The sequence below is a fragment of the Coturnix japonica genome, chromosome 4, assembly GCF_001577835.2.
Source record: "Coturnix japonica isolate 7356 chromosome 4, Coturnix japonica 2.1, whole genome shotgun sequence".
NCBI classification, from domain to species: domain Eukaryota; kingdom Metazoa; phylum Chordata; class Aves; order Galliformes; family Phasianidae; genus Coturnix; species Coturnix japonica.
In genome coordinates this window covers 56,554,057-56,580,960 of record NC_029519.1, presented here as the reverse complement: position 1 = coordinate 56,580,960, position 26,904 = coordinate 56,554,057, and the positions used below count along the sequence as shown (strand labels likewise).

At 38.3% G+C, this 26,904-nt stretch overlaps 1 protein-coding gene across 2 annotated transcripts; it reads right to left on the bottom strand.

Annotated features, from left to right (window-relative positions):
• Positions 1–620: 620 nt before the first annotated feature.
• Positions 621–11,286, bottom strand: FRG1 (FSHD region gene 1). 2 transcript variants are annotated; one of them, XM_015862279.2, is made up of 10 exons: positions 11,156–11,286; positions 10,911–10,978; positions 9,037–9,159; positions 8,024–8,081; positions 7,726–7,840; positions 7,278–7,382; positions 6,409–6,500; positions 5,303–5,413; positions 4,477–4,549; positions 621–3,247 (listed from the first exon to the last, which is right to left on the bottom strand). In XM_015862279.2, the coding sequence occupies exons 1-9, from the start codon at positions 11,215–11,217 to the stop codon at positions 4,513–4,515; spliced, it is 771 nt and encodes a 256-aa protein (XP_015717765.1). In that variant the 5' UTR covers positions 11,218–11,286; the 3' UTR covers positions 621–3,247; positions 4,477–4,512. The 2 variants fall into 2 exon arrangements, with proteins under 2 accessions (XP_015717765.1, XP_015717764.1); XM_015862278.2 differs by lacking the exon at positions 621–3,247 and having other exon boundaries at positions 3,647–4,549.
• Between the last annotated feature and the right edge of the window lie 15,618 nt (positions 11,287–26,904).

Below are 26,904 nucleotides of genomic sequence, written 5' to 3'. Positions count from 1 at the left end.
TCAGGTTCTGTGTGCTACATCTACTCAGGTACACAAAAACAAGCTTTGTGATTTCATTGGCTGTGCAATTCAGTCTCTCATAAACCAGATGGTGGGAAGGAGAAAAAAAAAAGGCAGTTAATTGGAAGGTTGCATGACATGCAGATATTAAGAAATAGGAAAGGAAAAGAGAATTATAAGGCGTGAGAATTGTAAGGCCAGAAGGTGTGCAGCAGTTTGTAGGAAGGAATCAGCTCAGAATCTAAGCTTGGAATTACACATTGTCTGCTGGTGGAAGAAGGTACAGAACCAACCAAGAGACTTAGGAAGTGAGAAGTACGGAGTAACAAAAGGAACTTGATGCTTCCATGGAACTGTCTTTCACAACTAGAAATTCAGCAGTTCCTAAAGGGCCCAGCCACGTTTTTTGATTGAAACCAAGTACCCGTAAGACTGTTTACACATTACTTGCAGGTACCTGAATATATTCTTGTGGTCTATGCTAAGAAATAATCAGATTGAACTGGACCTGTTATTTTCTAAGCACGTGAAGCACCTTTTGCTCACGCTTCGTTTCTGAAGCAGACAATTTAAATACTTCCTCACCTGTAAGACGTTCACTCTGAAAAGCCAGCAAGGACTTTGGACAATGACCACAAGCTCTTTTTGAATGCACAACTTACATCTGTTAAAGCCCCTCTGTACTTTGGATTATTTCACCAGTAACAAAAAGTAAAGCTTCAAGAACAGTTCATGTCTTACAATACCTGTGTTCCTCTGACTGGCTGTTCTGCCAGGTTCCTATCAGAACCCCTAGTCTCCAGGCTCTGCACTACTTTAGGTTGTCCACTTTGTTGTCTAGGCTGTTTCTAGTCAACTTTCAAAAATCTACGTCAGAAGTAAAACAGTTTTAAGATTTGTTACATTAGCTGTACTGCCTGAAAGGTGCTATCATTACTTAGAGGCACCATCAGTACTTTGGGTCCATCCTTCTGCTTTTTCACATTCATCCATTCAGTGCCCATCCACATACCAGATCTGTTCATTTCTTCAGAATTAATACTTCACAAGTGATTCCCTTTTCACTGTGTTTCAGTTCAAGCTCATTCTGCTAATACTGCTAATAATTTCTGCTAATACTGCTGCCAGGAGACCCCTGCCAGAAGACAATGCCACCAAGAAAATCCTTGAATGTCTCAAATGGGAAAATATATCAACACTGTTTACAGCAAGTTTAAGACACGATGCTATTTGCTATTTTGTCGTACCTTTGATTTCCTCCTCCTGGGACTAATATTTCAGCAAATACTTCAGATCTCTGTTTCTGTACTATCTCAGGACACCTTTCATTTCCAGCAAGTATATCATCAGCCCCAGCACAGAGCGAAACGCTCTGTACCATGATGGTCTCATTCCACCAACTTCCTCCCCCATCAAAAAAGCCTGTATACATTAGTTCTTATGTTTAAATTGCTAAACATGAAATGGAAAATTCCTTTCCACAGATAATTCTCAGGCTCTTCTTCAGATTCCAAATGCTCCTTTCATCACTCTTTCCATCAGCACATCAGATTTCTGCTTCAGCTGCCTCTGTATTTGAACAATCACTTTATGAGTTGTAACAGACAGAATTTTATTTAAACAATATATTCTTGGAAGGAAGAATAAATACTGGAACATCAGCCAACTTTTAACCATCAGCACTCACTTCATATTCACAGTGGATGCTGAACAAGGAAAACTGCAATGAATTGTGAAGTTCTTAGAAGCTGAAGATTATTGAAAGTGACAGATAGTGAAAAACAAAAAGCATGTCACAGCCACTTTATATTGTCTGCTTATCTAACAGCTCAGCAAACAATTACCCTGGTGCTCAGCCTGCTCCCAGTGGCGCAACCTGCTTCCCAGTGTTTCTGGAAACAATTTTGGCAGTAGGCCACTTCCAGATCTCTGATGTTGCAACAGTTGTACAACAGGTTATTTACATTTCCAGATAGAGGCTATGGGACCTACAACTACTTACTGAGCGTTGCTTGATTCTTGGTGCTGCTCCAAACTTAGGAGCGCTGGGTAAAAATAAATTACATTTATTTTCTATGACAGCACAACCCACAGCTATGCTGCATTTCACACAGTAATTCTCCAGACTCTGGCCAGAACCATTTGCCAGCAACCATCTCTTTATTTCCAGCTTTCCACCTTCTCCTTGCAAATTCAGTGTTCACAGCTCTGGCAGATCTCCTGGGCAGGTGCAACGCATCTTTTCAAGCAATTACAAGAACTCACAATACGGCCTTTGCTCACTAGGCTCCCTTTACAGAAAGGGAATCACAGAGCACAGACAGACACTGCTTTACAGAAGCTTCTAAGCAACATCTGTTTGACCTCTTCTAATACTGGCAAAAAGCTATCCATGCTCTATGCTTACATGGCTCTCTTTCAACTCTTAAAAGTAAGACTTTGCTTGTTCTCACCTCTCCTAGAAATCTGGGGGTAGCTACTTTCGACAGAGCTCCCGACACACCAACTACTAAGTGCCAGACAGCTTTCTCTCTGGACAATGTAATCGCACATTCTGATTCCCACGTCTTAAACTATTTAGCTGGTAGCCTACCATTGGCAATAGCTACTTTATATAGCAATAATGCCAAATATCCACGCGTAATACAGACAAGACCTTTATACCTGGGTTACTGACACATTAAGGAATTTTAACAAAATTCTGGAGATACCTGTAAAATTACAATCAAAGACCAGTTCTGCTGATTACAGCTTTTGCAAGTATTTTAATGCACTCTTACCAGAAAACACTTCAATATCCCTAACAACTTATTTCTTTGAAAGAATGTGTGGTTAATAGAAACCGATAAGAAATAAGTATAATTTTCAGCCATTCCTGCTACATGTTAAAGAGTAATCTCAAAGGTTTGTACTAGAACTAGGAATAAAATGTTAACGCTTCACCCTTATCAAGTTAGATATCTTCATTAAAAAAAGCAAAGTGATAGATTAGTTTATGTGGTCACCTGATACTATGACATTTTTTTTTAACAGGGTGGTCTGAAACACAATAACTAAATAAGTGATGCCTATGGGAGAAAACAATACTGCAGAAGACCATTTAGGTTCAAAAAAAACAGCTACTCAGGGGTTCTTTTCTGAAGACATGAACTAAAGGATCCTTACATTGCAGCATTAATTTGTCCAGCCCATGGAATTTTTCCTCTATTCTAAATCTTTCTGGGCTATCTCCTTATTTTCTGGATTCCTGGAAAAAAAAAAAAGATTTATAAATGCTTTTGTTACTGACCTTGGCCAATCTTGTCATCCTGGCTATTATTTGTTTTTCTCTTGAAAACTTAAATAGTGGGTTTAAGTAATTACAATGTATTTTAACTCTGTGCATTTTCTCAAGACCAGCTGCCTGTAAAATTAGAACAGTTTTAACTACCATTACTGCCGTGACATCATTGGTCTGTTCTTGTGCTTCTTAGAGACATCACTATCTTGCATTAACTTACAGCTTTATACATTAACATACACTTCACACTGACAATTAGTAGAAGCTCTGTGGAGAGATCAAATTATTACCAAAACAATCCTCAACATCGTTACCAAGTAATCTTTATGAAATAGATTACGTAGAAAGAGAAAGTAAGTGATCTGAGGTAGTTCCTATAGAGATGTTTTTATTAAGAAACTTCTTGGTAATCAGAACAGACATAGGAAACCATATTTTATACAAGACAGGAGGAATGCACATTACATTATGACCTTAAGAAAAGCACTGCTGTTTTATGAAAGATTAAAGTCTATGCCCTAAAGAAACTAGCAAGTTTGCCTGAAGTTATCCTTCTCCTTTTTTTTAGATGAGGAGACTGCTAACACAAGATAGCCAGTTCCTTTTCTTATGAGACAACTCTTTTTCAATTTGTTAGAAGGTTCACTTGTCCAGACTTTCACCAGCATCTGAATTTTGCAGTTTGTAATTTATTAGTCTGAATAATGGGCCTGTTTCAAACACTGCTTTATGAAGTCTGAACATTCTGGTCCCTACTTTGTACTGCTCTGGATGGTTCCACAGATGTTCTACTCAGTAACTGATACAACATATTCTATTTATTTCCTCTTGCTTGCTTGAGGCATTTACGTATTTATTGACAGTTCCAATGCATTAACAATATTTTATTGTTGACAACTTTGCTGTTCTCATCTGCCCTTTATCTCTGTCTCCAAACTCAGGTTTATTTCATCAACCTTGGGAGATCCAGTGGATCAAATAACTTGTCTTCCATTAAGTAATTATCCTACTATTTCAAGAGCATGTATTTGTAACATAATATCAATAGTAATCATTATTGAAATTTGAGATGAGGTTGATGCTTATTTACAGCTCTTAGGCAGTCCTTTAAAAATAACACAATAAAAATATCAACAAAACAGCTTCTGTAAAAACAATTATAAAACATTTTGCTTGTGTTTTCAGTATAATCTTACAATCAAAGACACAGAAGAAAACGGACGAGCTGGTTATCACTTGCAGTATCTATCTGCTTTCACTTTTGCTCGCCTGTGTGGAAAGGAGAATGAAACAAAACATTAAAAACTGAACATTACATCTGAATGTTTTATTTGCCTCTAAATCTTAAGCAGGCATTGAAAGCAGTTTTCTTTTTCTTTTTTCAAAGCAAACACAAAAACCTAACAACACTTAGGCTTTGCTGGTTCACTTTGTTTTCTTAGGGAGCTACAACTGTAGTGTGTAACATTAACGTTATATTTCCTTTCAAATCAGGTCCTGTGTTCTGCTTTAATTAATTAATGTATTAAAATTTATACCATACAAAGCATTTTAAAAGTTCAGGACAGTTTCTGTATTCTTGGGTCCCTGGAGAAATTCTCACTAAACAGTCTTAAGACTTGTTAATAAATGCTATTTCTCCTTAAAATGCAGCTCTCCCCTTTCCAAAAGGCCCTGGTACTATGGGTAAAGAAAAAGTTAAAAGCTTATTTCTTGTTATTAAAAAGAGCCATTCATCATCTTCTCTGTACTCAGTAAACTGAGCAAACCTAGAGATGCTCAAATGAATTCAGTTCTGTTGAATTTCCCAACCCAGAAATTTCAGGCAAATATGTGAAAATCTGGAGCAGTAACAGCAACAAAAATGCATGCGACTGTCTGCAGTATCTTGACCTGGGAGGAAGTGCTCATATCTGCACCACCTCTTCATGAAACCTATCCATTCTTTGTATCCAAATTTACTGTAATCCCATCTCCCAGTAACTTTTAAATTATCGCCTTATTTCTTCTACATTAAAGTACCTGTCAAGCAATGCTTCATGAAAAGTGCCTTCTTTCCTGGCTTTTCGGAGGGCTTTTGTATCTTCTTTGCTTACTTTCAGTTTTTTGTCTTGGAAACTTTGGAATTTCTTTCTGTATGGGGAAAAAACATTAAGAACTGTTATGAGTATCTTGCAGTAGACAACTGGCCTAATGAAAATCTAACAAGCCATCACACTACCTATACTATCACACTGCACTAAACAAGCCATCACACTACCTATACTATCACACTGCACTAAAATTTATCTATGTGAAAACTACTCAGTTTTTTGGGGGCACTGAGTGGGAATGACACCATGCACGATTAACGTGATATGGTTAAAAGTTCTGAAGAACTTCAACTCCTTCACCTACTGGCAAAACAAGACAGGAGTGAAGGTGCACTGGGTGTAGGTGGCAAAGTGTTGGTAGTGAGGAAGCTGCAGGTGTGACCCCTGTGAATAGAGGCCAGGAACTGCCCCATGATAGACAGACCCACCACATGGTAAAGCTGAGTCCATTTAACAGAGCTTGTGATGCCTCCGTGAAACCATCTAAGAAAGGACAAAGATGCCACACAGGCAAAGAGGAAGAAAAGCAGTAAATGTGGTATGAACACCAAGGACAAAGTAGAAAGAGGAGGTGATCCAGGTGCCTGAGCAGATATTCCCCTACAGCCAGTGAAGAGCATCACATTAGAGCAGGGGAACACACAGAATAAAGGCATAGAAAAGAGAAACTATCCTGTACTGGCCACTCCCCAGTTTGGGGGAGGGGGTTGAGGAGTGTGGAGTGAAGTTAAGCTTGGGAGCAAGGGGAGAGATAGGTTTTTTAATTTTAGCTTGTCTCTCTCACTACCCCTATCTGTTTTAATACATTAATTTCCCATAAAGTTAGTATGTTTTGTCTGTGACATTAAACAGAAGGAGGTTGCATACCATTTAACTTGACCTATGAACCTTCTCATCCTATTTTATGCCCTTGTAATTCTGAGGAGGAGGAACTGAGCAACCAACTGGTTGGGAGTTTGTCCCTTTCATCAAAGAAGCTCCCAAAGAAAAGACGAAGAAGTTACTTAAAACTGTTAACAACTCCCAACTACATACACATAGTTGATTTCACACTGTTTAACGTTTCCTTTGTCTTCCTGTGGAACATCATCTTTCTTCTTAGTTTCTCTTTCAGCACAAGTTCGAATCTGTTCATTGAGAAGAAAATACATAATAGCAAATGTTTTTGTTTTTTTTTTTAATAAAAAATTATAAGTTAAAGAAGACACCATATCCTTCATAACCAAATGAGAGTCTCGGTGACTTTAAGTTTTCAGCTTTCAAATTGGTTAACTAGAAAAAACAGCAATAAAGGCAAGAGTCTCCTATAGCACACGAAAGGATTAAGCACAGTACTTCAAAATACTGTAAGACCCCCAAAGAAGCATCATTATAATTGTTAAGAGTTACCAGGAGTAAAATGTATTTCTAAGAGACTGACTCCATAGTATTATTGCTCTGACTAATACACAGACCTCTCTATCTGCAGACACATGTTTCTTAAGTCCAAATGAAGTATTTCCACATCCTCTTATACACGAAATCTCTGCACCAGCATGATTCTGGATAACCCTTTTCTGCTGCTGGTTCAGTCAGAATTCTTCTATCTTGTACTAAGCAGATCAGAATTACCTGGTGTATCACAGAGAGAGTATTTACCTACCACTTCTTTAGCAGCATAAATATTTCCACTAGATAGATAAGTACCTTGGTTTAGGCAATCCTGGAGCTAATTTGCCTCTTCTGTGGCAAAATCACTTGGTAGCTTATAGAAAACAATTATACCTGTATGCTATCAGTAAACTGTAGCATACAAGTATCACACAGTATCACAGTCTTGTGCAGGTTGGAAGGGACCTTAGAGTACTTGGGTAAGCTTGAATATCCACACCAAGCCTGTATTAATTGTAGAATATTGTAATTACCTTTATCATTTCTTCATCCCCTGCAGTTTTGCTTTTGGCTTCTATGTCTCCCTCTTCATTACATCTAATAAAACGACTGTTTGCTGCTAGTAATGCCATTTTTTTCTGCAGAAATACCATATACTGTTAGTATAAGCCGTAACTATAACATTGATTCTTTACAATACAACAGAAAGCTCTGTAAGTGCATTCTGTTCTCTTACATATAGACACTTCAACAGCTAACAGGCAGTCTTCTCCATTCTTAAATCCTATGTAGCTGCCAAGATGCAGGAAAAAATTTCTATAGAAACACAAAAACTACATCGTACTCAGGAGAACGGAAGAACTTAAAATATGAAAGAAATGCAAAAAGGCAACTGGTAAATAACATTTTACTGCCTGCCCATATAAGTCAAAATACAGTCAGATGTTAGGAATATTGAATGAATTATCCAAAGCAGCTTACATCTTGGAAGACAGGTTCCCATTGCTCTCTTGATCCTATAGCATCTGAACGCCCGACAACAAGTCCATCTGAATTTATACCCAGGTATTTCCCATAACCAGACTTCAAAGCAATCCTCAAATGGAAAAATGCAGGAAAACAATGAAGAACATCTTGATTTAAAGCAATTCACAATTTTCAATAAATAACATTTCTTATTAGCATGCAATGTATTTTAAAAGAATATAAAATCAGGTATTCATAATAGAAACAAAGAAAACAAATATCAAGGCTTGTAACGTTTTGTTACAGTAATTACCTTGTATCAGACAACTTCACCGCAGTAAACTGTTCAGGAGGACTCGGGCCTTCATCATCTTAGAAATGAATGTTCCATTAGTTATGTAGTACATGTTACAGGCAGTACTGAACCAGTTAACACTACAGTTTCAAACATGCAAAAAAACAATACAGCTGCCACTGCTGAATTCTATGGGAATCCACAATGCTGCATTTCTTTAAAAATTCCTTCAGAATATCCACATTCTTAAAGAAAAACAATGGAGGCACTTACTTACATTCAAGTAAACAGAACAAATACAATCCTTGTTGTAAGGAATTTGCAGTCAGTAATGTTTTGTAATTCTTCAGGTGATGCTGAAAAACCATAATTTTCTCGTAATATTATTTTCTCAATAACAAAATCACAGTTTGCCTCCAGCCGAGCCTGAAATCCTAAAAAGCTACCAGCCTCTCCATTCCTCAAAGCCAAAGCAAGATAATACTGTCATTGCTGGTTTGGACTCACTCTAAAAATGAAACACACTGTGAGGGTTGTGGAGCATTTCTTGTCTGAACGATGGTTCAGACTGAAAGTAGAAGACAAGCTCACCCCCACCATACCAGTGCCACACACCATCCCACACTTGCACAGCGACAAAACCAATACATTCTGAAGAAGATGCAGCAATAATCCTTTAAACTCATTTGCCTCAAGTTTCATTCTCAAATTGATACCATCAAGATTTTATAGGGTTGTAAGTTATAATGCTTATAAGTTATAAGCTTACAAGTTATAGTTTATACATTGCATAGCTTTCTATCCAGTAACAGGATACATCTCCAATGTGATTCAATTTATTATACAGATAAAACAGCATAAAGAAATAAGTGAAACTGATTGTTAGTCATTAGGTCAGTCATGGTACAGCCAAGATTACTGCATTATTTGTAATGACCTGCCTTTAACTGTAAAACTGTTTGCCTTTAATGATGCTACATTTATGATTTTCATTACTAAAACTGCTTTGTTCCAAATTTTCTGAAACAAACCTTTGTGTGGTGCTCCAAGCGTAAACAAGCCGTTATCAAGGGCATGGATGTAAGCTCCTTTATCCATTTCTATTGCTATAGTTCCTGTAATTTCACCGAAATTACTGACAGCCCACCAGTTGCCTAAAACAAACAAAATAACCATCACAATTAATGGAGTAATCACAACTTCATTATTCCTGTAACTACTCCGAGACTTGACATTCTGTAGACAGAAATGGTATTTACGATTTTTGTGCATTACTCTATAATACCCAGCCAATTTAATGGTGGTGCTGCTGGAACAGGCTATCCTGCTGTTCTATCCACTTTGCTATCCCTAATCACTGTCTCCTGTTTTCCATTCCTCTGTAGTGCTGTTACACCACAGAGCACTTTGATTCATCCAGCTGATCCAGCAGAAGAAACACTTTGCAAGGAAGGTGTTTTTTGATTCTGGATCAGCCTCCTGTAGTTTTACAGTCACAGCCAATTACTACACATGCAACACAACAGAAATCTTTAAATCATCTTCTCTGAAATCACTACATACAAGTTCTAAAGTTACAGTGTTCCCAGTTGAACAGTGTTTGAGCATTTGAGCCTCATGGAATTCTACCAACATAACCCTGCTCACATGCATGAACCAGAATTATAATTTTCATAATATTAAAACAGGTAACATTTCTTCCTATTATCTTAAAAATATTCTCTGCCTAATTAATATAGTTAACTTTAATTAATTAAAATATGATGCCTTTTTTCCTTGCGGTAAATTCAACAAATCTATCTATCTTAAGCAGAAATCTTCCCCAGTCTTTATAGAACATACGGAGGAAATTTGATTATCCTGCAGTCAGAGCTTACTGATCATAGAATGACCGAATTACAGGTTTTGGAAGGGACCTCAAGAGCTCATTGAGTCCAGCCCCCTGTTAAAGCAGGTAACCCTGCAATAGGCCTCACTGGTTCATCAGCATATGAATTTTCCAAATCTCTGCCAGCATTTTCTTTTGAAACCGAAGTAAACTAAAGAATGCAAAAAACCTGAAACATTCTGTGAAGCACAGTAGTTTATTCTCTCACCTATGGCCTTTTAACAGAGAAATAGGCACAAATTCGCTTGCAGAGCCTTAGCACAAAACAGAAAATGACATTTATCCTGCTAGGAGCACTGTGCTACAGTATACCCCTGCACCTCTCATGACTAAATATATTTCAGCTGTTTCTGTGAAGTGTATTATGATAAATTAAGCACAGACAGCACAAAAGGGCAGTCTGCTGTGTTATCTCCCAAAGCCATGCATGGTTTGATCCTCCTCTTTTAGGGGAAAAAAAGTGAAGTTATGGTTGGATACAAAGTAACGTTTATGTCTTCAACTTCAATTAACAGAAGCAAATTTATAATGTGAACACATAACAGCAGTATGACAAACTAGAACAAATAAACAAGCTAACAAAAATCTCCTTCCAGAAAGGCTGAAGGTCTGAGTGAACTAAAGAACTCAGGCAAGAAGTAACTACAGATAGAACAAGAATAGAAAGCATGGGTGCTTCAAAGTAGGAAGCGGTCAAATAACATAAGACATGTTACTTGTGCAGAACTATATAGAAGAGTATTATAAGTCTCTGCTTACAGCAAATACTTCTGGAAGAATAAAACAACAACAAACAAAAAACAAAATGAGATCCAAGCAAATAAAGAGCTTGAGAACATATGAACGTACTTGATCCAAAGAGAGGCTGGAAAGACTCTACCTTACAAACATGCAAACAAGTGACTATAAACCTGAACACAAGCACGTTTAGTTTTGAGAGCCCTGTAACAATCTTTTCCACTTCAGCCGTCCCCTACAGCTGCCACCAAGTCACATCACCCCCAGAAAGCTGCTCACCGACGATATCAAGCTGCTCTTCTGCATCCTCATCCCTTTTCCTTTTCTTGTTCTTGTGCTTTTTCTTGCTGCAAAGGGTGACATAAAAAGATAAGAACACACCTCCGATCCACCCCCCCAAGCATCCAGGGGGGGCTCCCAGGAGCGGAGCGCTGCCCACCCCAAAGCCGGAGCGGCCGAGAGGCCCAGGCCCAGGCCCAGGCCCGAGCTGACGGCGCAGCAGCAACCGAGGGGAGCAGCCTCACCTCTTCTCCTTGGCCCCCTTGAGAACCAGCTTGGTGGACTTGACGCAGGAGTACTCCGCCATGTCTGACTACGGCGGGCGCAGCGGGACATGAGGCTGCGGCACGGACGGAAGCCGCCGAGCGCCAAACTCGGGGGCGGAGCGGTCCGACATGTTGGCTTTGCCTGCCCCGCCTTGAGGGAAGGAGAAATGTTCTCAATCCACACCTGCAATACTTAATGTAGTGTGTGTGCACAAGTAACAAAAGGTTTTGATTTGTTAGTATTTTTAATTAATGCATTAAAGAAAGAAGTCTACAGATACATATGTTTTATCACCTAGTCTGTTAATAAGAGGGCATTAGTGTCCTAAAGTTTCTTTGCCTCTGATGATACTGGGTGGTCAAATGTGAGATAGTGCCTCCAGCAAATTTTGCCTTACACACATACACGGGCATTCTATGACTTCCTTTCGGTTTCTGATTTTATTACCTACTGAGGATTGCAAGAGTTTTAGAAGCAATAAATGAACTTCTTAAATAAGGTTATGTCAAGACCTTTAAAATGACTGCAATCACAGCCAGGTGGTAGAGCTCCACAGGTGTAGCTTTTCTCAGTGAATGACCCTGGAGTTTATTGATGATTGCAGCTGTCTTCTGCAGGTGCTTTAATTAGATCCTGGACGCTGTTATTTCTCACTGAAATGCTTTTAATTTTTATCTATGTGCATAATCACAGAATCACAGAATTGTAGGGGTTGGAAGGGACCTCCAGAGATCATCGAGTCCAACCCCCCTGCCAAAGCAGGCTCCCTACACCACGTCACACAGGTAGGCGTCCAGGTGGGTCTTGAATATCTCCAGAGAAGGAGACTCCACCACCTCCCTGGGCAGCCTGTTCCAGTGCGCCGTCACCCTCACTGTAAAGAAGTTCTTCCGCACATTCGTGTGGAACTTCCTATGCTGTAGTTTCATCCCTAATATAAATAACCTCCTTTTGGGGGGGGGGGGGGGGGGCTGTGAAGTTGTACGGGAATAGTTACATCTGCTGTGAAAAATGCTGTGTGTCTGGAATGAGCTTTCCAGAGTTTTTGGTAGGTCTCCCATTTTTGAGCTATGGAGAGAAGGAAGGTTGGAAAAGACAAGGACTTAAGTGATGCTTGAGTCAAGCTGTTCATGTCTGTAAATTCAGATTTTATTTATTTATGTGTGTGTGTGTGTGTGTGTCTCAGGTAGGCTGCTTTCCTGCCTGTGTGCTTGTTGGTTGCAGTTGTGAAAGATGCTTCTCTCTGTGATCAGTCTTTGGGAAGTGGGTAACTTGAAGCAAGGTGCTGTTATATAGACAATATGTGACTTTATGGGTTTATTGATTTGCTAGTTCCTGGAACTTGCATTTTGAGAATAGTTATTCAAATAAAAGCTGTAAGAGCAGAAGCTAATGTTACTTTGGGAAGTGATCGACTCCTTGCTGATGACTTCTGATTTCTAAATGAGGCTAAAATCAGGGGATTGCTGTGTTTGTAGAGGCTTATATCCAGTCAGGCTGTGAAGGTCTCTTATGCATTACTGTATATGAAGGGTCTGAGAAGATCCAGTTTTCCAAATAGAAGACAAAGTCCTGGCTATACTGTTAGTATTCTATCCACCATTTTAAACCTCATCATACATTCTATTTTCTGTTGTCATCTTCCTAGAGGTTATTGCCTGACTTTTAGAATTATTTTGGTATTGTCAATGTAGGATTTTATGATCAGTAATAGAATGGTTGTTATTTATCTACCACCAAAACCAAGTAAGGAAGCTGAAATGTCTTATTCACTGCCAAAATGTTTCAGTCAGTATACTCATCTTTTTAGACTACATTCTCTTGTCTGCAGGCCCTAGGAAACTAAAGCAAGCCTTAGCACTAAGCAATTTTAGCAATGGTGAATGACTCTCATTCAAGACTGCATGCTAAATTTTCCTTATGTGTCTTTGGTTGTTTTGGGTATTTTCTTTTTTTCTTTATTTTCCTTTCTAGGCCTTGATTCTATGAAGAGAAAATCTTCAGGGGTCCTCAATTATTTTTATAACTCTGGTTCTTCAACTTGACAACTTCATTTGTGATTGATTTTAGTTTTTGACTACTTAACTGAGCAGCCTTAGCATCTTGGGGGTGTTTATATAAACACTCATCACAGTGGGCCTATATGGATTGATTCACTGTTACCAGCACTTCGAAGAATACAAATGATAAGAGGGGAAGGGGTGATATCTTTGTATCTTATGAAACAAGAAAATCTTGACTGCTTGTGGTTAAGAATATAAAGCATTGTTTAAGAGGCATTTCCAGGTTCTAAATTTTTAATAATTACCCACGGTAGGCTCTTTTATTCCTCCTCTTTGACTTAAAGTAAACAAGAGCAATTCATAGCAGTTTGTATTTTAAAGTATATGGATGTATATGGGTGCATATTACTTGATGGAAGTGCATTAGCTGTATATTTTGTTGTCTGTCCACCAGATGCTGCTGTAGCTGCAAAAATAAGTGCAGGTTAAGAAGTTTCAAAGTACAAGTAGTTTTATTTTTATTACAGGTCACCCTGAAATATCCTGATCCTGGAAAGAATTACACATTTTTGCACTGGAAATAGTCCCAGTGAGTCGAATTAAGCGACTCACTCTATGTAAGGTTAAGCATGCTTAACCTGACAGGCATGCTTAACCTGTCTCATGTAGAGATGGAAGAACATATGGAAGATTAGAGATCATACATTTTTGATTTTAAAAGAAATAAACATATGTATATACAATTTTAATTTTTTATTATTTTTTCAGGCTCCTAGAATGTATCTAGCTGTTAAAAAAGAAACCTAAAATATATGAATTAACTTAGTGACTCCAGCAACTGGCATCCCTACAGTATATGTAAGTAGACAATGAAATCTTTTCCTGCGGGGCAAAGTGATGCCATCAATCAGAAAAATGTATCTAGAATGGTACCACTTTAGAAAAGCCATTTAAACTCTAATTTGCTAGTTAGTATTGTTGAAATTAAAAGAGTCTCAAATGTGCTGGCTACAATTGTTTTAAAAAATATAGTGGTTCATTTTCCTTATGGCAGAGGAAATAAATGGAGCCTTTGTATTTACAAATGTAGAAAACAAATCACTTTTTTTTTTTTTTTTTTTTTAATGACTGGGTTTTTCTGCCTGTTTGGAATTTGCCATGTGTGCATTTTATTTTGGATACCTAAAGAGTGAAATCATTTGCCATCTCTCATGCAGATGGGGCAGATTGGCTGAGGTGTCATTTGCAAGATGTGCACTTTCATCACTTGAGTTTGAAGATCATTACAAACAGTGTCTCCCATAGGCGCTCTGAATTGACAGAAGCAGAGAGCTGAACCTGAGTGTCCATGGGCTCAGCCCAATGTCATGAGAGTCTAGAGAAAGACCTGAACCAAAACATTAACGTTTTGGAGTTTTCTTTTGCCTTTTTAAACTCACATTAGGAGATATAAAAATACCTCCCCTAACCAACAAAACTGGAATTAGCTTTCTTGGATAGCAAAGTTGACAAATAGTCTATGTGTTTTTTTAGCTTTCATTTGTAAGTATGGGACCCTTGTGAAATATCTAAGCTTCTGACTGATGTAACAGCCAAGATTGATATCGTTTTGTTTACTCATTTACAGAAGGACTGAAATCTGACATGAGTTAGAGCCAGAGCAACCGCATTTTAATTTTTCCCCATGGGACGAAGTACACATACTGAAATGTTGCAATGGTTTCTCATAATGTTCTGCAGCAGTTGTTTAAGAGTGTTGATGCATCCCCAGGACATGGTGGTGTATACCACAGTGACGTGACAGATGTATATAAAAATGGATTTGATTCTTGGCATTTCATTTGCTGAAAATGCTTTTTTTTTTTTAATAACTTCTTTTTTTTAATAACTTCTCAATTTTAAATATGACCTGAAATTGCCTCTTTTTAAAACCTGAAATGTTAATCTTAGTGTTTTAGCACAGATAAGTAAATATCTTTGAAATGGCACTTCTACTGCTCAGTTTATGGTGTAGTAGTTAAAGTGTTTGGAAAATGGGAGGTTCTCAGCATGTCAAGAGCAGCATGGAGCCCCAGCTCAGGCCCTCACTGCTCAGCATCCCTGGTTTAGAAATCCTATGGTTGTGACTTCTCTGCTTCTCTTTGCTTGTTCCCTCTCCTTCCACACTTTACTCCTCCCTTGCTCTGTGAAATTTTTGTGGCTACCTTTCTGAAGCTATCTAGACTTTCCCAAAGTCTGCTTTCCCAGATATCGAGACCACTGCTCTATAGTTTGGCAGTGGGGGACAGAGCACTCACCAAAGTTGCTTTCTGTAGGGCACTGAGAGTGTGAAAAGAGAGATGAAGAGGTAACCTTGAGTGTACATTAGTCTCTTGCAAATGCCAACTCAGTATGACTCTCACTTGGGCTCAGTCCTTCAGATCATTACCATCACTTTTTCATGCTTTATCATGTCTACTTTCTACAAATTCTGATATTCTTTTCCATTAATTGCTCTGATTTTTTAATCCTGATTTACTGAGGAAGTTGTATGTATGTGACTACATACATCTCTATCAGTCTATGTTTCTATGTTGGTATTTTTTAACTGCCCAGCTGTGTTCCAGTTTATCAGATAGATGGAAGTCAAAGATAATAAAACTCTAGTAAGTTTTTAAAGAGGGCTGAAACTTTGCTCATGGACAGCAATTGCAGCTCCCACTTTAGTGGAGATGGGAGAGGACCTTCATGTAGAAAGGAGTCTGTACTCCTGTACTCATAGTAAATCATAGGACACTAATGAGTGAAAAATCAGGCTGTGTTGCTTCTAATGCTTAAGAAACAATGTATTGCTATATATTGTGTGTGTGTGTGTATATATATATTTAATGGAATGTAGTTGTAAACCCATTCCCTTTCCCACTGGTACTGTATTGCAGATGGATTTGTGTATATATTAAACATGACAGAATTTTGTGGCAAGTTACCTCCTTTGTGCTACGTGTTTGTATGCAGACTTTTACATCTCTGGAATACACTTTTGTTCTTCTCTCAAGTGAGCCTCATTTCCCTTGCTATACGTGGTTGAGTTTGTTATGCCAATAGGAAAGCCACTGAATCCATGGGGAAAGAAGGTGGGCAGTCTAGAGTAAGTTCAGATTTGCCATTTCATGTATATGCTTTATTGTTGTTGTTCATTTTTTTAGACTATATATGTATGTATTTAAGGTAAAAATCATTTGTACATAGTGTTTATTAGGTGTTTCATGGAATCATAGGATCCCTAGGGTTGGAAGGAACCTTTAAAAGTCAGCTAGTCTAAATCCCCTGCAATAAACAGGAACATCCACAGCCAGATCAGTTTGCTCAGATTCTGTTTTCCAAAAGGATTTCTTCCTTTTTGCATTTCTTCTGTGACTTAGTAAGAAATAAACAGGTGGTGTTACATGGTCTAGGAGGGCGTTGCAAACAAACCTTCACAGCCTTCTGGTTGAGGAGGGAGCTGCACCTAGTATGGTTTCTTTGGTGGCTTTGGCCAAAAGACAAACAGCCAACCATAGGTTTGTTGCTGTTGTTGTTTTATGTTTTGTTGGTTTTGTTTCCTGAAGAGAAAAGATCCTCATGATATTTTTGTTACCCATGTGTATGGGAACTCTTGAATCACAGGCTGAACCACTGATTGACCTGGTCAGCCCTAGGAGCACAGGTGAAAGCAATTCAGCTGTGTGACAAGAAGGGGTGGAGCCTCTTTGTACCTCTCTTAGTTCCCATTTAAGGGCTGACTGCCACTGGGGGAGGATTTCTTTCTGGAGATCCGTTTTTGATGAAGCTTTCCCCTGTGAACCTGGATATGGGTGATCAATCTTATTCCCTTCCTTTGTTGCACCTTTCTGTTGTTTTGATTCTTCCATCATTGCATCTCTGGTGAAACACCTTTTCTTATTGTATTGATCTGTCCAATTGCTGCACCATGTCCTTTGAGGCAATGTGGATGTCTTCAATAATTTTAATGGAGATCTGAATAGTCAGAGCTTTAAAAAGGGAATGAACCCTTTGCAGGATGTTCATTCCCAATGCTGTTGTTCTCCTTGGCTATGAAATGGTACCCTTTTTCTTTGTTAATTAAGTATCCTATTGGAATGGTCATGTAATTTCTTTTTCTTTTCTTTCTTTTTTCTTTCTTTTTCTTTTTCTTTTTCTTTTTTTTTTTTTTTCTGAGATAACAGGAGCATTTACTTGCTATGATTGTTTTCGCTGCCCAATTGAATTTGAAGAGCTGTTCTAAGCAATTTTACTCTCTTATTCTCTATGGCTCCTGAGTCCATGTACTTTGTCATGAATGCAGATGCTTTTCCCCTACAAGGCAGTTTTTATTAATGCAGTGGCAGTAAATGTCTTTTAAAAATCCTTTTGTATGGACTTAACAACTGCAGAGGTGGGAGGGAGACCTGTAGGCTATTGCCTATGTAATATGTGTAGTCTAGGCAAAAATATAAAAAGCTTTTTGCTGCTAGAAAAATCTGAGCTGTTCCCTCTTTCACTTCATTGTGAGTGCATAAACCATAGGTGACAGAGGTTCCAAATGTGTCTTGCTTTCCTTGTTGGGCCAAATATATATATAAAAAAAGTAAATATGCTTAGCTTATGCATATTTATGACATTCTTTCAAACTATCCTATTTTGTACAAAGAGCCTCCAAATTAGAAAAGTATGTATTAGACCCTGAAGCAGTTATAGAGATGAAAGGCAGAATTGTAACTTCCTGATTTTTACTTTAATCACAATTGTTGTCAGTATGTGGATGTACTTCTGTTATTAATTCTGCCAGGATTGCCCAGCTTCTTGTGTTATGCTTTCTAGGAGCAGCACAAGAAGAATAAAACAGGTACACTATTACACTCTTTCTTCCTTCTTTACATTAGAAATGGAGTTTCTATGACATAACAATACATAAAAGTTGTTTTAAACTGTGGCAGCCAGAGATGGCAGCATTCACCACTGAAATGCAGCCTGACTTCGTTTTTCTTAAAGCTTCAGTTATTTGAGCGAATGAGTGATGTCAGACTTTAAGCCACTACTGAAAAAATACAGTACAAACCAGAATTCCCGTCCTTCATGTTTATGAAGAAGACATAAAACCTGACAGTAAGAGTGTAAAAATTTGAAAGGCAGAACAAAAGAAAACCACATGTATTCCTTTTATAAATACTGCTTTTAATGACACTGCTGTGAGGTGGTTTTTTTTTTGTTTTTTTTTTGGTTTTTTTTGATTAATGATTACTTTGAGTTGGCAACATCTGTTGGTTTGTGTCCTGTCACAGCTGGTAGGTTAGTGGGAGTTGAAACTGCTGATCTTCCCACATCGTGATCCTGAGGGAAAACGAAAGAGAACATTTCACCATGCATCACCTGCTTTCAGGCTCTTTCCCCCACAACATACTGTCAGATACATCAGTGTTTTGCTTACAGTCTAGGTGCATCACAAAATATTTTTTTTCCAGTTAAGCTTTGTTTTGCTGAAGGAGTCTCTCTTGCTCCGGAAAATCCCAAATCTAATTTGCTGAAGATAAAAAATAGTCCTTTTTGTGTCACAACTTCGTGTGTTGCGACAAGCATGATCTGGTTTAGATCATAAAAGATGAAGTCAGGAAGTCTGGCCAAGGAGTTCAGCGCATCCCAGAAGACTATTTGGTTGGGTCAGGGCCCCAGGGAATAATTGGGGCAGTTTTCTGGCATGGTCAATAGAATGGTTTAACTTATACAATTAACTTCAAAATGGAGTACTGAGCTATATACATACTGTCTCTTGGCCTGCTTAGGAGGCTTAAGTCCCTAGAGGTGTGTGAGGATCTGCTGTGACTTGTCCAGAGTGCTACTCCTTGATAAGACAAGGGGAACAGCTTTAAACTAAATGAAGGGGGATTTAGGTTAGATGTTAGGAAGCAGTTCTTTACTCAGAGGGTGGTGAGGCACTGGAGCAGGTTGCCCAGATAAGCTGGACAACCATGGCAGGGAGATTGGAACCAGATGGGTTGGAAGGGACTTTAAAGACCAAGTCATTCAATGACTTTGTGATGTAGGAGGTTTGAAATGCTCAGCCCTGCCAAACCTGTGTGTGGGACTTGCTAACATCCATCAAAAAGACATCAGCAGCCCAGTTAAAAGGAAAGTTGTTCTGCCCAGGGCTTCAGCAGTAGGATTGAGTATCCATGACCATTCAAGTTATCCACATGGTCCATAGTCATGCATCTTTTCCCCCTTGAGACAGGGACTTTTCCTCTGTTTCAAGCAAGGCAAATAGTCTGTACCAGGAAGCACAGAGGATTCCTCACCTGAGAACAGGGTATGAGAGAAAGGCAGAAACAGATGACTAAAGATGGAGTGGAAAATGAACAGTGGTTATTATTATTATTATTATTATTATTATTATTTTCTCCTAGACTGCATGAAATTCAGAGAACAGGCTCATGTTGTTTAAGTAGAGCAGTTTTTTAATGTAAAAATAATTTTGGTAGTCTTATGGTGTGCAGTAAGAAACTTATCGTACAAGCCAGGCCACCCTTAATGGCCCCTCAGTGCTCCTCTGCTGTCCTGGGACATTTTAAAGAGGAGAGGATGTTTGTGTATAGGTTAGGGATTCTGGCTGATGGAGTGTGTAAATACAGCCCTTCTTGGTAGCAGTGTCTAGCAGTCAAGGTTCACAACCACTTAATATTTTCAAAAATTGTTTGAAACACTGTTCACAGTAGTTTATTGCAGCAATATGGGAAGCTTCAGAATCAGCTGAGATGAACTGTACTCCTGTGTCATGCTTGGGTTGTGGCCTGAGACAGATTGCTCTCAGAAAGACAATAAACATAAACACTGACCACTGTTAGACGGGGCTCCTAGAGGCAGTGAGGAACAAAATTGCACTGTGTCAGTCCAAGGCAATATAGCTGTTAACGAAGCAAGGCTTTGGAGCATTGTAAGGCCCAGAGTACCTGTACCTATGTATACAAATAGAGCATCCATCCACCAAACGATAGTGAAAACTCAGAAACAGAGAATATGGAAGGAGCTGTCAGGTTCCTGAGTGCTATGCAAAACTGACTTCCTTTCCTTGAAACTATTTCACCCTCTGACCAGATGGTACCAGGTCATTTCTCTGTTTCTGAGGTGGCAGGGGGTGTGCTAATAAAAGATGTCAGAAGTGTTTGTGGATGCTGCATTATTTCCTCTTCTGTATGTGGAGGTATACAGAAGAACTTCCCAGCTTTGCTGCCACTGATGTGCATTTCTGATACAATGTCTTTAAAAGCAGTTACAGCTTCATGTGTGTTGCTGGTTTGAGAAGCAGTCTTCCATTTGTCCAGTTCTGCTCTCTGCAGCAAAGAGAGCTGGAGGTATCAAGTTGATGTTATCTTTGTTGATACTAGTTCTGTATCAGACTTGTAACAAGTTGTTTGTGTGGAGCATTAAACTGCTTTTGCACCTTATTCTACTCTGCCCCATTGCTGAACTTCAGAGTAAACTAACTTTTAGCCTTGGTGCCCTTGCAGAATGGCATGTCACTGTGGGAGTGTGATTCAGATGAAAGCCACTGGGAAGTGACATTTAGGTTTCCCTAAGGCTACCTTTGAATCCTTTGCTAGTGGAAGGAGGAAGAGCATCCAATGCCCTCTTTGACGCTGATGTCACAGTACTCATTTTGGCTGGATACATAGTACTGCCTTATGTCTCTATAAAAATCTCTCTACGATGAGGCTAAGGGATAATTTTGGGTGGATTGTTGACATGGTTTTGGCTACTGCAGCGGTTGTGGTCTGCTCTAAGCACGAGAAAGGCAGCGTAACCTTCCTCTTGTGTGCTGTCTCCTATTTCTTCCCTTTGCCTCCCTGAAGGGCAGTGAAATTCCTTGTTCCCTCCACATGCTGTGTGCACACTGTGTGGTGGCTTTGTTCATCCCTGAACCGCATGCTAACCACAGCAGTTGTACCATTTTATCTCTTCCCATCTCCCATGGAAGGATTTTGAGTCTTGTTACAGACATCTCTCTCCCTCTCCTATTTTTATTTTTGTAACATTAATTGGGCATGGCTTTTAAATCTATTGCAACCTGAGAAGTAGGTCAAATTGTTTTCTCGATTGTGTGCCAGTTTTTGGAGACTCTGACGTGTCCATCTGGCTCAGAGACAGATCCCTAGGGCTGCAATGACGTTGTGCCTCAGGCTATTGTCTGAGAACTGTTAGATGGTGCTACGATTTTCTTTTATAGGGGCTGTACACTTTTGGCTGTATCATGGGATGTGATGGACAGGTGCGGATGGAAACAGTGTCAAAGAAAATGCATACCCAGCTCCATTTTGAAGGAGAGATGTTGGCAGTCTTAAAATGCTGAGGTCAGTGAGCAGGTGGAAAACCAAGTCATTAGAATACTAATGCAGGTGTGTTTATGGGACTGTTTAAGTTCCAGTGAAATACTGTTAATTTAACTAGAATATTAAGTGGAAAGGATTCATCACTTCCATCATACCAGTGAAAACATTGTAGATCTCATGGTAAAACCTTTCAACCCAAAACAGAAACAAGGAAAAGGAGAGTATGACTGGGTTAGTATTGCTCATATTTATAAGCTGCAGCTAGCAGTAAAGAAGTATTCATGCAGACTCACGTTTTCTCTTAGAGAGAAGATGTAAAGACAAAGAAGCGCTTCATGAAATGTTTTTAAAGGTCATTAAGAACACTACATAGTTCACCTACTGTGTTCCTAACTTTCTTACTCTGTAATATTTTATGCATCAGATGATGATTTAACAGGATATCGCAGGCCTATGGATTAGAGTCATTTGTCTTTTCCTTTGTTTCATTGACTGCACAGAGAGGGTATGTATTCTTGAAAGTTCAGATCGAAAACCTATTTTGTAGCCTAGTTGGAACTCAGCCCTCCAGTAGGCACTCAGAATTTTACCACAAGTAGTGCGTGCAGCTGATAGTGGTCTGGCTTGTTTAGAGGTCCTCGGCTCTTCCCTTACATTTTTCTGTTAGACGACCAGTAGCAGCATTATTTTTTTTATTATTTTTTTAATTTTATTTTTCCAATGTTGTGCAAAGTAAAATAAAATAAAAAATCCAGTTCTAAAATAAAAAACAATTAAAGCTATATTTATTTTTCTGAAAGCATTTTAGTGGCATCATTTTTCTGTGTTTTACTTGAAGAGGATCGGAATAATATTTCAAGTGGAATGATTTTTTTCTGAAGCCTTTTCAGACTGTTAAATTAATGGATTAGTTTTAGTAGTGAAACCAGTTGGAGTTAATCAATTTTGTACAACTGTACAGAGGCTCTCTAAGCTAGCCTGGATTTGAAGGGTTTAATTTTAATCATAGTCTGAGAGCTACAGCTGCTTCATGTTTGTTTAGCAATAGAGTTGATGAGCAGCTAATTTGAAAGGAAAGTAGACACAGGTGTGAAATTCCTCACGAGTATAAGAGAACTGGCTTTGGATGTACCAGGATGGTGTTGAACATATTGCTGTATGGTAAGCCAAGTAATTTTATTCTATTTTTTAAAAATATTTCTAAAAGACATAAATCCCTTGACCCTACTTGACTGAAATGCTTCAGCTCAAATATTCCATACTGTTTTATCATACCATTTGTGTGGTGATCCAGCATGTCAGAGACAAAGATTTGGTTTCTTGTTCATTCTGGTTTTGGGTTTATATCTTCTGGTTGAAGGACTTGAGGCTTTGTGTCAGCAATGCTCTAACTAGGTTTTTTGTATTTTCTATATGATGCTATTATGGCTTGCCTAGAAAAACTATTAGCAATTTGGTTTGAGGTGTACTGGTGTACTACTGTCCATTCTGTAAGCACACAGAGTCTGCAGAAGTATGAATCCTCTCCAGGCCTGTTTGCCTGCGTGTTACCTTAGAGGGGAAGAATATGAATTATGAAGAAAGGTAGAATTGAAAACATCTTCTCTGGCATTTTCTACTTATTTGAGCTATGATGAGCATCTTTAGTTGCAAATTAGTACGCTTTCTGATTTGTGATCCCTCTCATGTTTGCTATGATTGCCCTACTGCCCATTTCACAATAACTATGAGTCATGGCTTGTAGTTTCAATACTGCCTTTAGCAACTATTTAGTTAAATTTATGGGAGCATACTGGCTTCTGAATTGTGGAAGCTGAGGAGGTAACGCAGGATTTGCCCTTTTTGTTATGCTACAAGTTTAGTAAATTGTGGTAAAGGTAGTTGTTGCTGTGCCTCACAAATACTACTGACAGAATTGGCCACTTATACAGTTAGGCTTTGAATAATTTCTGTGGGTGGGGATTCCCTAAGATGGCAGGATATGTGAAATAAATGTTGTAACACCTTTGCAGTGTGGCATTCTTTTATGCAGCCAGGCCCAGAGCTCCAATTTATAGCAGGCTATGCATGGTGGAAAAAAAGCTGGGTAAGATTCAAAAATATGTCAGAAGTCTGAAATAGTCCTAAAAGGTTTTAAGCAGGGTATGCGTATAAATAACAGAGCTAGCTTTTCTCTGAAGTCTAGTAACACACTCTCATAGGTATTTTCCAAATTTGCATAGAAAATAAGAAAATATTGTCTAAAATGCCATCATTTTAATGACTCTATGTTTTCTTGATAAGATCACTGTGCATTGCTCCCTGTAAGAATTTTCATGTGCTACAAAAATGTGGCACCAGTCTTGGAGGTTTGAAACAATTACCAGACTGTGCAGGTAAAACTCCCCAAACTCTGGCTTCCTTGAATTAATTAAAAATTGAGTTTTATAAGTGGTTTAATAATAATGCAGAATGTTACCAGCATTTCAGTTAGGTAATTAGATGTTTTTACATATGGTAAGTAAGATGAAGCTATTACTGCAGTGACTATTGTGAGACTATGTGAGTCAATGACAGGGCAAGGAACTGATAAAAGCAATATTGATTTTAGTAATCTGTTGAACTAATCGTGTGTAGCTTATCTCCCATAGCAAACTCATAGCAGATAATTTTGGATTTCACTTGGGCATTAGCTCTGAAATGAAGATGGAAAAAGTATCACTCCTTGTTTAGCTTAGGAACCTGAATTGCTGATGTTGCTAATTGATTAGATTAAAAATACTTTCCTTCTCTGTAGGAGAGGTTTCATCTGTGATTTCAAACATGTTCAAGTACTTTTCCAGCTGTGGGCTAGAAGAGTGAATCATGAATTCCTCTGTGTCTTCATACTGTCCAACACTGACAGAAGAAGGAAAAAAAGTATTTCTTTGGTCCTGTTTTGTTGATGTTTCTGGTTGCTTTGCTTGTTTTGCTGGCACATAATTGACTTGATGTTTAGAGTTATCTTCTTTTTACAAAAGCTGAAAAATATTTTGCTGATATTTGAGTTTCACAGTGCCTGCCTTTCTTAGAGGAAAAAACTGTTGTGAAAGACTTTGGATGCGGTAGTAAGAATAACATCCTGTGCCTGGGAGGCATTGTGAGCCACCAGAATCAATCCAAAAACCTTATCAAGTACAAGTAAACAATAAAATGAAACCCATTTATCTGAATGGGCAGTACAGATGTATGATCTGAGGCCTGTGTGCTTAACCCTGTCAAAACCAGCACAGCAGCAGGAGAGGTTTTTTTTTCCTTCCAGTTTTCATTTTATTCTTATGCACAATGTGAAGCTTGTGGGGAGGGCCTGTGTGTCTTGTGCACATACGTATGCATAGCTGAACTGAAAAACCATCTTCCATTTCAAATAGAAGAATAAACCTTTTTTGAAATTAAGGATTTATAGGACTTAAACATAATGCAAAAAGCATGGTTGTTATTTGCATGATTTAGAACTCCTTCTATTAAAATAAAAAAGTGATCTTTGATTCTTCCTTAAGTGATCTTGTCAGTGTGGCTTTCTATGCAATAAGAAAGAAAGAGAGTAGATGGAGCCTGTGTATTATTGAAGAACATCTAAAAACCTGTTATGGCTTCAAATGTGATGCTAAATTGACAGGCAGTCATCCATTTGATCAATTCTGCTCACTCCAGCAGACATATAAAAGACTGGATATCAAATCTACCTTGTCTGTGTTTGTCCCAGGTTTGCCTCTGTAAGGCTTTCTCCCATGACCACAACTTCTATCAGATTGGCTGCTTGAGTATTTAACTGCTTTTGCACCTTACACTGTTCTGTTACTTAACTTCACTGTAGATTAATGTTTTACTAGTTTGCATGTGACTTGCAGTGATTGTGCTTTTACAAAGCCTGAAACACAGACTGATATGTTTTAGATGCGGCTCAGATGCTTTGTCATTACTTGATTAGAGAGTCTTTTGTGTGTTTTTTCCCCTCTTTTAAGCTATGACTAATGCTAGCAAACAAAACTAACAGAAGTGAATTTTATTGTATCTTTAAGTAGTACTTGCATGTTTTTGGTGGCTGATGACACTGCTGAAATGGTAAAACATTGATATTTTTACTTATTTTCATTGCATTAGGAGATTGCTATGGTCTTGGCAACCAGCTGCAGCTGCCAGTGCTTGAACATGAGGGTGGGGTCTCAGAAGATCCCTGCCAACCTTCTGTGATGCTGTGATTTAAAAAGTAATAAGAAATAAAAATAAAAAGATGAGAAAATAACAATAGATTAAGTGATCATGAGGAGCTTTAGTTTAAATTCATTGGAAGAATAACAATAGTGTTTTCAATGTCTAACAAAACATACATAGAGTATTTAGTTAGAATTCTCATCATGCTTAAAAACTTGAGTATGGAGAACACATTTTTCAATTCACAAGTGTTGGAAAAATTAAATTCAATCAAGGGGACAGAGTTGGACATTTAGCCAGTTGAGTAAGAATCTTAGCGATAATGTAGAAATTGTGGGAAAGAAGATAAAGACTTGTATAAGTGAAGATAAAGAAAACCAGTAGGTCTAGGACCCCAGACCCACCAGCACACTTTCTAGATAAAGACAGAGATATTGAGGTGAGAAGGATCATGGAAAGTGATCATGTGATTTGAAAAGACTGTGAACAGGCTAGAAATTCAAGTAGCTGGTACACTGAAGATGGTTTTGAGATCCTCTCCATCTCAGAATTCTCAGAACTCTTGTAGTTTCACTTGGAAATAATTTAAACAAAGAAAAAAAGATCTTCCAGAGGTCAGCAGACTTACAAATGAAAAAAGGATCTGAGAGGCAGACAAAAGTTATCATGAAAACTACAGGCCAATTAAATTTACCACAATCACTTTCAAGCCTATAGACAAAAATGCAATTTGAAGAAATTGAGTACAATGGGGTTAAAATGCTATGGCAGCTTTTGAAAGGTAGACTGCATAAAATTAACATTAATGTTTTCTTTTATTTGGTACCAGATTTTCTGAACAAAGCTGGTATATCAGATACTACCTATTTGAATTTCATTATAGAATTTAATATGGTGACACTTAATGCATAGTGGGTTACGTTAGAGGATAAAGGGCATGGGGAAGTGGTTAATTCGGAAAGCGTGGCTAATGTTTAAAAAATAGAATTTCCAGTCTATTTATCAAGACACATTCACTAAGGTAGAGGAGAATGAATATTACTGTACAGGAGGCCTTGCCTGAAGTACTGTGTGTTTAATATGGGTTTGCCCATACTAAAATTACAAATGTAAAGAATTGATTGCTATTAGTATAATGAAGAAGATGGAAGGAACAATGAAATGATTTGTTTAGCTTAGTGAAGTGAAAGCTAAAAGGAGATACTAGTTTTT

Bases quoted from the DNA above. Each gene is read 5' to 3' on its own strand.
- FRG1 (XM_015862279.2), bottom strand. From the start codon at position 11,217: ATGGCGGAGTACTCCTGCGTCAAGTCCACCAAGCTGGTTCTCAAGGGG. The intron at 7,841-8,023 runs GTAATTACTGTA...TTTCCATTTGAG, and splicing joins GTGAAGTTGTCTGATACAAG to GATTGCTTTGAAGTCTGGTT. The intron at 6,501-7,277 runs GTAATTACAATA...CTCAATGAACAG, and splicing joins GGGATGAAGAAATGATAAAG to ATTCGAACTTGTGCTGAAAG.